The 13,759-nt window shown below is 37.5% G+C and overlaps 1 protein-coding gene across 4 annotated transcripts in view; it reads right to left on the bottom strand.

Annotated features, from left to right (window-relative positions):
• The window catches only part of LOC126483988 (GATOR complex protein WDR59), a 292,472-nt gene that overhangs the window by 101,799 nt on the left and 176,914 nt on the right, over window positions 1-13,759 (bottom strand). For 2 of the 4 annotated variants that reach the window (XM_050107289.1, XM_050107291.1), the window contains exons 17-18: window positions 13,042-13,168; window positions 1,047-1,088 (exon numbers count right to left, since the gene is read on the bottom strand). In XM_050107289.1, the coding sequence (XP_049963246.1) occupies window positions 1,047-1,088; window positions 13,042-13,168 (169 nt within the window). The remainder of the gene's footprint in view (window positions 1-1,046; window positions 1,089-13,041; window positions 13,169-13,759) is intronic. The other 2 variants (XM_050107292.1, XM_050107293.1) reach the window with 1 other exon arrangement.

Genomic DNA, 13,759 nt, shown 5'->3' with positions numbered 1-13,759 from the left:
TCTGTAGTAAAATGTCAATGAACATGTAGATTATTCACAATTGCAGTGACAGGTTTCAGGAGCATAAATGTTTGTCCAAGGTTACTTTCAATGAGGCACACAACATAGGGTAAAATGTACGCTACAAATTTTGAGGGTGACACAGGATTCAGGTATGCCGCAAAGGAATGAAGATGTCAATAATTATGTTATGTTGGACAAAAGTATAATTAGTAGCACGATTTTAGGTATAAAACCATATCCTCCTCCAAAGAGATATTGCTTGATAGCAAGTAGGGGATAATAACAAAGATTTAAAAGACAAAAAACTGATCATCTTATGCCACAGCATACAGTGAAATTATTGCTGCAATAGAAATTACTGAGACCAAGCCTTGTGATACAGTAATTAAGTGCATATATTGGTATTTAATATCACATGATGCTACTGACTGTCACTAATGTGTCATTAGATCTAGAACAGGCTGATACCCAGCAAATAAATACACCTAAGAGCAACAATTACTATTATATTACAGAAAATAGTACTCTGTTTCTAAGACTAGAGTAAATTGTTCTATTATCAACCATTCAAAAGTAAGTATGCCACTCAAAAATAGGTATTTCCCACCTCCTATGCCCCCTATTTTGTATCAGGAAACTGTAAGGATAACTGAAATTAATATAAATGATATACAAGCCCAAGGAACAGAAACTTATTTATTTGCAAAAAATCTCATCTTGTCTAATCTCTCTAATGCTTAATGTGTTTCTTTAATGCTGGTCATTATATTGAGTCAGTCGTCAGTCTATCTCTCTCTTTCTCTCTGCACATTTTACTTTTCATTTATTTTATTTATATCTCGAACTTGGTAAAGTCAGAAAAATATTCATGGACACTCTGTTGATTCGAGTGTCGACTACAAAATACTAAATATATTTGATAATACGGCAACAAAATACTTTCATCACTGCATGGGACTGATGAAAATTATAATATAAAGACAAAAGATGTAATTCCAACACCAATTAATTGTATAAGAGTTAGAATAAAAGCAACTACTTACCAGTACCCTAGATTTCAAAAATTCAGGCAGGGATGACAAAATCTAAGACAAACAAAACATAATCAGTCTCAAGCATTCACAACCATTGGCTCCTTTGTTGAGAGCTAAAGGAAAGAAAGAAGAAGGGCAAAGTTTTAGATGAATATTGTTTATAACAAAACCAGGAAAAAGGCACTCAAACCCATTAGTTCCCAAGACACAAACAGGATATGTAACTGGAACTGAACTGGCAGTGGAATGCAACAACCATAATCCACAGTTCATTGGTTGGGAAGCAGATATGAATCTTCATTGCTATGGCTCATTGTTATTTCTGACTCCCAACTCTGAGTCTTGGGTCTCACTTTTATCAAGGTGTCTGAGGACATGTTTAACATTCCACCTCTAGGTGTCATCTAAATCTTTCCCTTCTCCTGTTGTACCTTTGGCTGTTGATAAAGGAGCTGGTGCTTGCAAAGGCCAGAGATTCATCATATTTCAATCAGCCTTGGCCCAGTTGTTTCACCAGACCAACCAGTAAATAGATGATTTCCTTTTGCCTAACTATATTATTAAATTACCAATTCTTTGAATATAATTGTCTCTCCAGTGCAGTTGTCCACACATCTGTTTGAAGATACGGTAACATCAAACATAATTTTAAAAATAATACAAAATTTATAAATGTACCAGCAAATAAAATGATCTCAAAAATGGTAAACCATTGTCAGCTCTCTACTAAGTAATAAAAATTTATCTATCACGTCAAAGACGAAAAGAGGCTGAGAGAAACAATGTAGAAGGTGTCACTTAAGACTCTTGAGAGTTGTGCCAAGAACAAACAGACATATAGAAGAAAAAATATTATTATGTATTTGGCTGATACCTTTCTCTTTCTTCCTTTTGCTCCTCTTTCATTTTTATTGATTTATATTTCCTTGTATTCTTTCTCCCACAGGTTAGTATTGCAGTGTGTTAGACTACATTTTCAACAAATGTTGCATTACCATCAGATTTAACATTTCTTCAATAGTGGAGTCTCAATTTGCAGTGATGTAGACTCTCTTTTGCTTTATCATTAATTACTGAAGAAAGTTTGGTTCTGGAGCTTAAAGAAAAGTTTTTGGGTCTTTGTTTTCACATGACGAGCATACGCACACGAAGAAGTATAATAACTGGGGAAAGGGAAGGGGATGATGACCATGATAGGCAACTCACAACTCAAGAAAAGGAATCAATGTGTTTTTCAAACCAAACAAATTAGCAACTACAACATGCAATAAAAATAAGGACCCATTAATGAAACACACATACGTGCTGCAACATGTTTGAGGAAGGAAACTGAGAAGCGAATGAGTTTTGCAAAAATAGGTGGAACTTCAGACCTACAGTAATAATTACCATTGGGGCATTTATGTTTATGGACACAGGTTAAAACAGTCTTTTTCTTAGCCTATTTTTCATCTTGCCCGAAATTTTTTTCTCCTGCTTCCCATTCAGATCTCATATTTTCACTATTTAAAGCTGAATGTCAGTATCAAAGATTCAGAAACTATACTTCAATTAAAATAGCTTTGCGTTTGGTATTTCAGAGAGATGATCAGTCAGAGCTGTGCATCAGTCAATCGCAGTTGTTTCTTGGACTCGACATGCTTGCTGTGTTGTCTGTTCTGCAGGTACAAGCAGCAGAGCCTTGACAGCTGTCATAGTGGGTGGGAGAGGGCCAGGCATGGCTGGTCACAGAGGTCAAGAGGGGCTGACAGGAAGGACACTACAATATCAGAGTCACAACCTTTATCAGGTGATCATGAAGAAGGTATTTTGTTAAAAATTCTAATTCTTTCGCACATTACAGTCTATATTGTAGTGTGATAATGAATGGGTTATATTTCCATTATAGATCTATAATTATTATGTTGTTCTGCAATTGAGAAATCTACAGCACTTAATTAGGAGAATATGTAGCAAAAATGTGGTTCGGTACTTTACATTTACATCAAATGTTATTGTATATGAAATATAGCTCTCATACTAAATTTGTTTTTAAGGGTGGAAGAAGGATCATGTCTCATTACAATGTGGAGTAACTATAATTTACATAGTCACCATCTGTCTCTCCACACCATAATCAAAGCTATTCTTCCATACTATGCCGGTTTCAGTTGTGTGTTTGTGTTTCTATTTCTTATGTAATTTCTCAGATCAGTCACACCTGCATTTACTTTCCAGTAACAGTGTAATCTAACAAGATTAAATGAGACAAATGGTCTGCGTGACACATCACGATAAGAATAAAGCACTGAAGTGGAAACAGAAGAGTAGTGTGTTCAAATACACAGTGGAACGTGTTTTATATTTTCTTACTCTTTTGTCTTTTTTTAGGCTTACTTGTTATTTTTCTGTAAGAAGACTATATTCTTGTAAAAATGTGATCATAAAAGCAATGTCCCTCATTTTAGATATTATTAATCTTTTATTACTTTAATAATTATTAAAATTGAGTGTTGAGTTTATTTCTACATGAAATAATATAAAAAATTGGGAATTCAAATAGAAAAAGCTGCTGATTACCACGAAGAAATGCATGGAGACAAATTTTAGTGTGGTTAAAGGATTCAGTGTGAGAAACTTAAAAAAACCTTCAGTAACAGTTAGGGACAATGCAACATACCATTCAACTATCTACAATAAGGTGCCTACAGCAGCTTTTGGAAAAAAAATACATTCTTGACTGACTATTACAACATAAAAACATTCTCATACCAGGCAACTGCAGAAAGGGTGAATCAAATAGCCACCAGCCACCATATCACTGCCATTTCAATTTCATTGAACTCATATGGGATCAATTTTAATGGTTATGCGGCAAGGGACAATAGAAACTGTATGCTGGCAGAAGTGAAAGGTTAGGAAAGAATGCTATAAACCATATTTAAGTCATCATATTGTTGTAATGTTGGGAAACACACAAAGCAAATAATAATGAAAGCACGGGAGATGAATGTGTAGGACAAATAACACTGAACAACTTATCAGTTCATTAAATTCTGACAATGATAGTGACCACAAGGATGATAGTGACAGGGATTCATATATAACTGGTGGGCTTTGGTTAATGGTATAGTGTATTACCAAAAATTCAGTTGTGTTCGCATCTTCCAATTTTTCCACTTATTTAGATAGTTTGTAACTTCAAGATGTGTGTGACTGAATGGTCATTTCACTGCTTTAAAAGTGTGAGTATAGTATCATAAGCATCACTGTCCCCATGCTACACCTACCACCTCTGCCCTCCCCACTATGTCACAACAGTTGGTAGGCACTTTTTTGGAATGCAAGTGCAAGTATTGATCTCATAAGCACATGGCCTGTTGTATACAAGCTAGCAACTCTGCTCCGCAAACTGACATCCATCAATCACAAAGTTATTTTAATCGAAATATACAGCTCACAGATTAATGTGACAAAAATTCATTACTATTGCAAGGCTGCTACTCACACTCAGGAAAAAAATAATCCCTCACAATTACAGGTGCAGGGAGGAAGACTGTGTCAAGAATCTCCTGATACATTAATGATGACTGGTGGGAAGCGGAGGGGGGTGGCGAGAGCATACCACAATAATTACTTTTCTTTCCTCTCACTTGAGCTATACACCACCCATAAGCAGTAGTTTAAACATTTTTTTTAAACGTTGATAATTTATATGGAATAATATTCACATAACTAATATATTTTGAGTTATCAGTATTTAAAAATTTGTAGTTTATAAAATGGTATAAAATTCAAGTTCAATGCTAGGTTAAAAACACAGAATTCCCTGAGATTTTATGCAATTCCTGAAATTCCCTGCGATTTCCCTAATTTTTTTCAGGTAAAATATAACTCCCTGAGAATTTCAGATCTTACAGAAGAGTAATCACCCTGAATTAATATAGTACTAGGTATTAGAAGCCTAGTATGTAAACTATGCATACATTTATAATAAAAAAAGGAGAGAAACTGAAATAAAATTTGAGTTCATGAAATGGAAGACGAAGTGTAACACAAATCTCAGCCTAACAGTGCAGTAATGGCACTTTAAGCCCAATAAGAACACACAAAGGAAGAACAAAATTTTCTTTTCTAGTACTACACATAATATACAGCAATACAAAGGAAATTATTAAATGGATGAGGAAAATTAAGGATGATCTTGTATGTCTGGGAGTTTCTGTTAAAAGTTGCTCATTCCTACATTTTTAACACATAGTAGCTTGAAAAGTAATACTTGTCATTTTTCTGTACAGATACCACAGCCCATAAGTGGAGACTGGTAACACACTCTATGCCAAGTTATTGTTAACTGTCCATGGTCAAGTGAGTTATGATTTGATGAAAACTGTTTCACTGTTCAGATATTACTTTGAATCTCAACTAATTTAATTTACTTTATGGTTCAATAGTCCAATAATGTAGTTGCATTACCAGATGCCTAAAGATGAGGATTAATATTACTAAACAAGTAGCCTTTAACAAAGGACATTCTGACAGGGGTGAATTTCATTTATAATAATTAATAGCAGTCATAGACAAGTGACAAATGGATAAAATTATCTAGGAGTCAGGAAGAGGACTATCGTGATCACATCCACATATGTACACTGACCATCCAGAACATTACAGCCTCCTACCTAATAGCTGGTATGTTTCCTGGTCAATAATTAGAGAATTCTGGCTTTCAGTTATATGAACAAGGTGGTTCTCACACTCATTCAGATTGCTTCCACAAAACCAACAGAGCCTTAGTTACTCCAGTAATCTCAGGGAATAGCTTATGTGCACTTCATAGCAAGCTATTATTTCCAGGGTACCACAGATTTTCATACAGAAGGATTAATATCGCAATCCTTTTCATAAGGGCATCTAGGAGTCAGGAAGAGGACTATCGTGATCACATCCACATATGTACACTTATCATCCAGAACATAACAACCTCCTACCTAATAGCCGGTATGTCCACCTTTAACACAGAAAACAGTGGCGACACTGAGGCCTTGGTAGGTCGCTGGAGGGAGTTTGCAACACATCTGCACACACAAGCCACCTAATTCCCATAAATTCCTGGGAAGGAGATGATGATATTGGACGCGATATTCAATCACATCCCAGATGCGTTGACTTGGGATCAGATCTCATGAGTTGGGGGCCAGAACATCTATTGGAACCCATCACTGTGTTCCTTTAACCACTCCATCACACTCCTGGCCTTGGGGAAACATGATCGTCATGATGGGATGTATGTGGTCTGTAACTAGTGTTCAATACTCCTTGGCTATCATGATGCCTTGCATGAGTTCCACTGGGTCAATGGTTCCCAGCAATTTCCCCAGAGCATAATGGGGCCACCACCAGCTTGCCCCGTACTGCAGCACAGACGTCAAGGAGCTGTTCCCCTAGAAACAATGGATTCGTGCCCTGCCATCAGCATGATGATGAAGGTATTGGGATTCATCCGACCATGCAACACTCTACCACTGTGCCAACATCCAGAGCCAATTGTCATGTTCCCATTGCAGTGATAGTTATCGACGGTGTAGTGTTAAGATTGGCACAGGCACGGGTCGTTGACTGTGGTGGCCTGACGTTAGAAGTGTCCGGTGCACTGTGCATTCACACACACTTGCACTCAGTCCATCATTAAAGTCTGACATTAGTTCCACCGCAGTTCACACCTGTCCTAGCAGCCTGCCCAATCTGCAATGTCTGACATCAGTAATGACGGGTGGCCACCCAACCCCATGAGGACTTGACATGATTTCACCTTGGTTTTGCTAAAGACACTCGCCACAGCACCCCTCAAACACCCAACAAGTCATGCAGTTTCCAAAATGCTTGTGCCGAGCCTCCGGGCCACCAGAATCTGCCCTTAGTCAAACTCAGACAGATTGCGCACCTTCCCCATTCTACACACGGACAACACACTCACTGATAATACAGGCACTGTGCTAGTGTCTGACTAGCAGGCGTTCCTTGCTAGGTGATGCTGCTATCACCTGAATGGGTTTATGTCTATAGAAGGTCTGTGGCCATAATGTTTTGTCTGACCAGTGTAAAGAAGAAAGCATTTTGTCATCTTTTTCTGGGACATTAAGTTTTGCCACAATCTGTGTTGCAACTAATTGTAAATTAAGTACAGGCTGGCTTATGAATTGCCCCTTCATTTGTCTAAAGTTTTACAAAAAATGATTGACTACCATGGTGAGATTGTTGGTTACAGGCAGATTATTGTAAGTCTTCAACACCCCACTCTGAGAAGTTTCAGATCAGAGTAAGAGTAAGATACCCGTACAAAACAGGGCCCTGCCAGATGGTGAGTAAGGTAACATGAACACTACTAGAAAGGATGATGTTAATGCATGAGAAAACAGTGATTACATTTCTGCAATAAGTAATTAACTTATTTAGGACATAAGTTCTTATTCTTAAACATTTTGATGATAAAATACATATATAAGCCTACATTTTTTATTTGCTGAAACAGTGATAAACAATACACAGATGGTGGATACTGTAGTACAGTACTGAACAGAAAAAAATTGTGAATGAAAATGCATCTATATAAAATTGTGAATGAAAATGCATCTATATAAAATTGTGAATGAAAATGCATCTATATAAGTTAAGACTACCACTGAAATCAGCATTTGAGAGTGTACTGATATATACAGGGTGGGTCACTAACTATTGCCACCAAGAATAACTCTGAAAGTATGGCAGGAGTTGAAAAGTTTTTGGGACAAAAGTTGCATGGGACAACGGGGGCCATAGCATGACGCAGGTTTTTTGTTGCTAGGTGGGTATGTTTCAGAGATACAAAGGTCAACCCCCCCCCCTTTTTTTTTTTGGGGGGGGGGGGGGGGTTGCTATAATTTGGCACTCATTTTCTGATAGTGGATATCGAGACAAATCCATGATGTGTAACAGGAAGGTTTCTGAAGGTCAACGAAGGTCACAAAGGTGGCATGAACATCCACCTACAGAAGGTGTTCGAAGTATGAACCATTGGTATCAATGCAGTGCTGCAATCTTCTTATCATGGACTGAGTGATATTCCTTATCGCAACGGCACTTATCGAAGCACAAGCTCTGACAATTCTCTCTCGCATATCTTCAGATGTAGTTGGAACGTCTTTATAAACGATGTCTTTTACAAATCCCCACAAGAAAAAATCCAGAGGCATCAAGTCTGGCGAACGAGCCGGCCACGACTCATCTCCTCCGCATCCAATCCAATGATTTGGGAATTATATCTGAAACTCATTTCTAGCTATCAGTGAAAAATGTGTCGGACACCCATCGTGTTGATGCCACATTCTGTTCCTTGTTCCTAAAGGTATTTCTTCCAAGAATGTGGTGTACTACCTACCATTAATATTTCCTTTGATGAAATAGGGGCCTATAATTCAGTCCACCAGAATCCCACACCATACATTCACCAAGCACAGTTTTTGGTGTGCAACTTGATGCAGCCAATATGGATTTTCAGTTGCCCAATATTGCATTTTATGCAAACTAACATTTCCATGGTTCATGAATGTAGCCTCGTCATTATATAAAATCAAATTAATAAATGTGTCATCCCTCTGAATATGAAATTGAGCCCATCGGCAGAATTCATTGCGATGCATACAGTCTGTACCAGTTAATTTGTTGGTGAAGACTTATATGGTGAGGATGATATTTATGGTGATGCAGAACACGAACAACACTACTCTGGCTCATGCCAGATTCCCTTGCGATTTGACGCAAACTAACACAAGGATCTCGAACCACAGTGGCGAGAGTACCAATTACCATTTCCTCGTTAGTAACTTTTCTTTGGCGGATACGTTTCTGATGCATTAAAGATCCAGTTGTTTTAAATTCATCATACACATATTTAAATGTACGACGTGTATGGTGAGTACGTTGAGAAAATCTGTCGGTGTGTAAGTCTCTAGCTCTCACTGAATTTTGTTGGCATTCTCCATAAATGAGAAGCATATTGATTTGTTCTTCAAAGGAATACATCATTGACTTTCGCTTGATTTGACAATACTGGTCTTGTCGTTCCTATTAGTGTTGTATTGTGAAACTGACAAATGGTGTTTACGTGTCAATGGCATGTTAGACGGATACGCTGTATTCGGTGAATATTTACTATTTGCACGATATATGAGAGAGAATTGTCAGAGCACACGCTTTGATAAGTGTCGAAGCAATAAGGAATACTACTCAATCCCTTATAAGAAAATTGCAGCACTTCATTGCTACCAATGGTCATTACTTCGAACACCTTCTGTAAATGGACGTTCATGCCACCTTTTTGAAGTTCGTTGACCTTCAAAGACCTTACTGTTGCATATCACTGGATTCGTTTCGATATCAGAAAATAAGTGCCAAACTACAGCACGCCATTTAAAAAAAAAAAAAAAAAAAACAAAGTTGATCTTCATATATCTGATGTGACCCTACCTAGCAACAAAAAACCAATGTCATATTATGGCCCCCGTTGTACCATGCAACATTTGTCCCACAAACTTTTCAGCTATTGTCATACTTTCGGAATTATTCTAGGTGGCAATAGTTAGTGACTCACCCTGTATACAATTTACAAATGTACAAATTCCATACGCTGATAAAGGAATATAGCTCTTCAGAACTTTAATAATGATCACTATTCCCACACATACTTTGCATCACTTTCAGATGGAAGTTTTAAAAGACTGCTTAGTCTATTAAGCCTGTGTATGCATAATTCTGCAAAGATGAGTCATTTCCACTGTAGACTTTGTAGTTCAGTACTTTAATTGTTCTCTAAATAAACAGATGTATTTACTGTTTTCTAAATGAGTACTGAACAAATCTTTGGGACATCATTTGCAGTCCATTAAGAATAACCCATTTTTATCTACTAATATGTGAACAATGAAGAACTTAATGTGACACAAAGTCACACATATTTTGCTCTTTATGTGACTTCTGAAGAGAAATCTGAAGCAAAATTACAGAGGTAGAATTACTTAGCTGTAAAATATTGAAATTTATTTATCAACACTTTGACAGTATGCTAACACTGTCAAAACTATGCCCAGGGGATAAACCTCAGCCTATAGAGATGCATTTCAGTTTGAGTAAAATTCCTATTTTATGCTGGCTGCTTTATCATTGAATCCTTCTCATGAATCTAATGTCTCAAAATATCGCATGTGGTAATTACACGTTTATAAGATTTTACAGTTGAATCCACTCTAGTCCTGAGCATGTTTGAGTCTCTAGTTCTCTCCCCCTTCTTCATAATTTATAATCATGTCAGTCTAATTTCAGTATCTTGGTATTTTCTTTTACTCTAAAACTGCAGTGGAGTGCCACAGCAGCTGAAGTGTGGCACATGTGGTTAATAGCAATAGCAGTTCAGTCCTTAATATGCAGGTTGAGTGCTTGACTGTTGCTATTATATTGCTATTACATTGAAACTCACAATTATTTTTAAAAAACCTGAAGAAGAAGAAGAAGAAGCTGCAGTGCGGTGTCAGCTCAATGTCAACACTACTGCCCTATTCTCACCACTCTTTCATGTTCTTTAAACACCACAGATTGTATGTGTATATACAATAAAATATCATGATGTAGATACCTCTCTTCTCATCACCACCTTCCTCAGCAACCCCCCCCCCCCCCCTTCCCTGCCCTTTTACTTTCCTGCTCCCACCTCCCTCTATCTATCTATCTATCTATCTATCCATTTATTTCTTATACGCCAACCCTCTGAACTTTTTTCATCTTGTGCAGCCACTGAGTCAATTGTCGAAAAGACCTGCTTCACACTATCCCACTACCCATCCCTTACATTGCGCATCCTTCCCTAACCTGCCGTCCACCTGCTCAGGCAACTGCTTTCAATAATTGATATTCAATAATAAGGCTCACTGCTACTATGGGAGAGTGTGTGGGTGTCTGTGGGGTTGTTTGTGTGAACGTGCGTACTTTTACTAGAAAAGGCAAGAGTTCAGAAGCTAGGGTGAATACCGATTTCTGTTACATATATCTGTGCACCATGCATTGTTCCGTTACAGGTGAATGGTTGCCATTTCCTCATTTTACATATTTTTCCATCCAAAAATTTCCATTACTGAAAATAAATATTGTGCTTTTGATACTTCAAACTGTACCACACAGAACAATCCAGCAGTAAATCATTTGGTCCAGTCTTCTATTGCAAGAATGTGCAATATACATTCAATTACAAGGAGACAGAAATGGTTGGCAATTACCTACACTCAGGAGGCATAATTTGCAATACTCTTGAAATAACATTTGAAAGTAGAAAAAACTTTCTGAGCATTCAGAACATTTGCGTTCCTTCATCACGAAAAAAAGAGGGATTCATTGAGGAAAGTTTGAAAGGAGCAAGAGATTGTTCAGACAGCAGGTTGAGAGCGACCTACCTGCTATGAAGGTGAGGGGAGACAAATATAAAGGGGAAGGTGTCAGAAAGAATAGGAGGTCAAAGATGAGCACTGCGCCACCTTCAGTTCAGAGCTGATAGAAGGGAAAGAGAGAGAAATCAGGATGAATTAAACAGGAAGGTAAATGAAAAATTAAATGAATAATTCCATCAGGAACTGGAAGAAAGCAGAAAAAGAGGGAGGGGAGGGGGGGGGGGACAGCAGCAAGATGAAGATAAAAAAGTAAAAGTATAAATAATGGAGGTTATGTCCTGGAGAATGGCAGGATGTGAGTATCAGTTGGTCAGCCTTCAGAGTTCAGGAAAGAGTGTTCTGTTGCGTCCATTCAGAATTGTTCATCTTGTATCATCTCTGAATTGGGGAGGGGAGGGGATGGGGGAGGTCAGGAAGGGAGGAGAGGGGAGGGGAGGGGAGGAGAGGGGGAGGTGGTGGGGAGGTCCCTCTCAACTTTATGTCAGCTCTTTCCTCCTTGATGAAGGAAAACAGGTCCTAAAACCTTAAAAAGTTTTTTAATCATTTCTATCAGCAGTAATTGAAATTTCATCTCCTGAGGTCAAGTAATTGCCAGCCAACATGTCTCTTTGCAATTCCAGTTTTCTCAACTGAAGTTTCCTACAATGTAAAAAATATACAACCACAGCTGTACGCTTGTTGAACAAACACATGACTTATGAATGTAAATGGTGTAAATACATATTCTTAACTTCCCCAATGCACATTTGCGGCACAGAGAGAAATGTCAAGCACCTAGGGCAGAATAAACTGCCCAAGAATGAAACACATACAACATGGCTGCCACATCTCTCATGCTGCAGCCTGAAAGGATGCATTTTCTCCCTGGTGTGACATATTTGACTCTTCTCGTTATATAGTATTATATGATACTGCTTTCTCTCTCACATTTGCTTACTATCCATTATCTATGTTCAGATAACTTCTTTATATGCCTAATTTATAATGAAACAATGAAAACTACAGGTTGGAATATCAACAATGTAAGGAAAATACAGATTACTGCTTACCTTAAAGATGACAAGTTAAGTTGCAGACAGGCACAAATAAAACACAACTACACATATAAGAATGTAAATGTCTTGTAGTTGTGCCTGTCTGCAACTTATGGAAAGTAGCAATCTATCTTTTCCTTACATTGTTCATTTATAATGTGTACTTTTTCTCATTCATTTCCATTATGTTATCTACTCCTTGCATCCGATTTTGTAGATTTACCATTTCCTGAGAACTGTTTCTCTGTAATGCTTAAAATTTTGTCTCATAACTGAGCAGATAACCTAAGAAAATGACATACGTGAATCCTAACTTTCTAACTTCTTTATCTCATATTACACAAATGCAACAGCAACTACTGCCTGCTGCTTTGAACAATTCTTCATTCAGTTATTAATTTATCACAGGAACCATGATTGACAGCCAGTCTAACTGAGATAACACCAAGTCGGCTTTCAGTTTTTTAGAGATTGATCACTACTTAATGAATAAACTGAAATGAAAGTGGTTATACTTACACTGACATTGACAGACTTGCTTAGATGTTTATGTTTACGAATTTCTTGGCTCTCTGGACGGGTACTAAATATACAGCACAACATAGCTGCTGTCTGAATATCTGACTGTTTAGCATAATGAGCAATTCTGAAAAATTATAGAGAGCAATTAAGAGTTTTTAAAGTACAATGAAACATAAAATTTAACTTTAAAAGTAAAAAAAATTTGAAAAAATTAAAGGGCAAATAAACAACAACATTAATAGGTAGTCTGTACTGACACAGCAATTCCGTTACTAAGATACAACTATTCTTAACACCTTACACAGTGGTAGCTTAAGAGACGAATTTGAAAATGCCAGTATGTTCAGATACTAGGGCTGAATATAAAGTATTGAGAACTATTATTCTGCTCTGAAATGACTTTAATGACAGAGGTACTTATAGTTACACGTCTTCAATGTAATCACCCTATTATTTATAATCTTCTGCCAAATGTCTGGAACACATCGTATACCATCTCCACTTCTATTTCTGTTGATGTCCCATACTGACCGTCCTACACCACGGATAATGTCATCTCTGGTGTTGTACTGGATCCCTCGCAGTGCTTCTTCCACTTTGGCAAAGAAATCGTAATCACAGGGACTCACGTCAAATGAGTACAGTGGATGTTCCAGCCTCTCCCACCGCCAGTGGCAGAAGAGGTTCTGGACAGCAGCAGCGGTGTGGTATTGTG

This window comes from Schistocerca serialis, chromosome 6 (assembly GCF_023864345.2).
Source record: "Schistocerca serialis cubense isolate TAMUIC-IGC-003099 chromosome 6, iqSchSeri2.2, whole genome shotgun sequence".
Taxonomy (NCBI): Eukaryota; Metazoa; Arthropoda; class Insecta; order Orthoptera; family Acrididae; genus Schistocerca; species Schistocerca serialis.
Note: the sequence above shows the minus strand (reverse complement) of the source record. Positions and strands in the feature narration are given on the sequence as shown.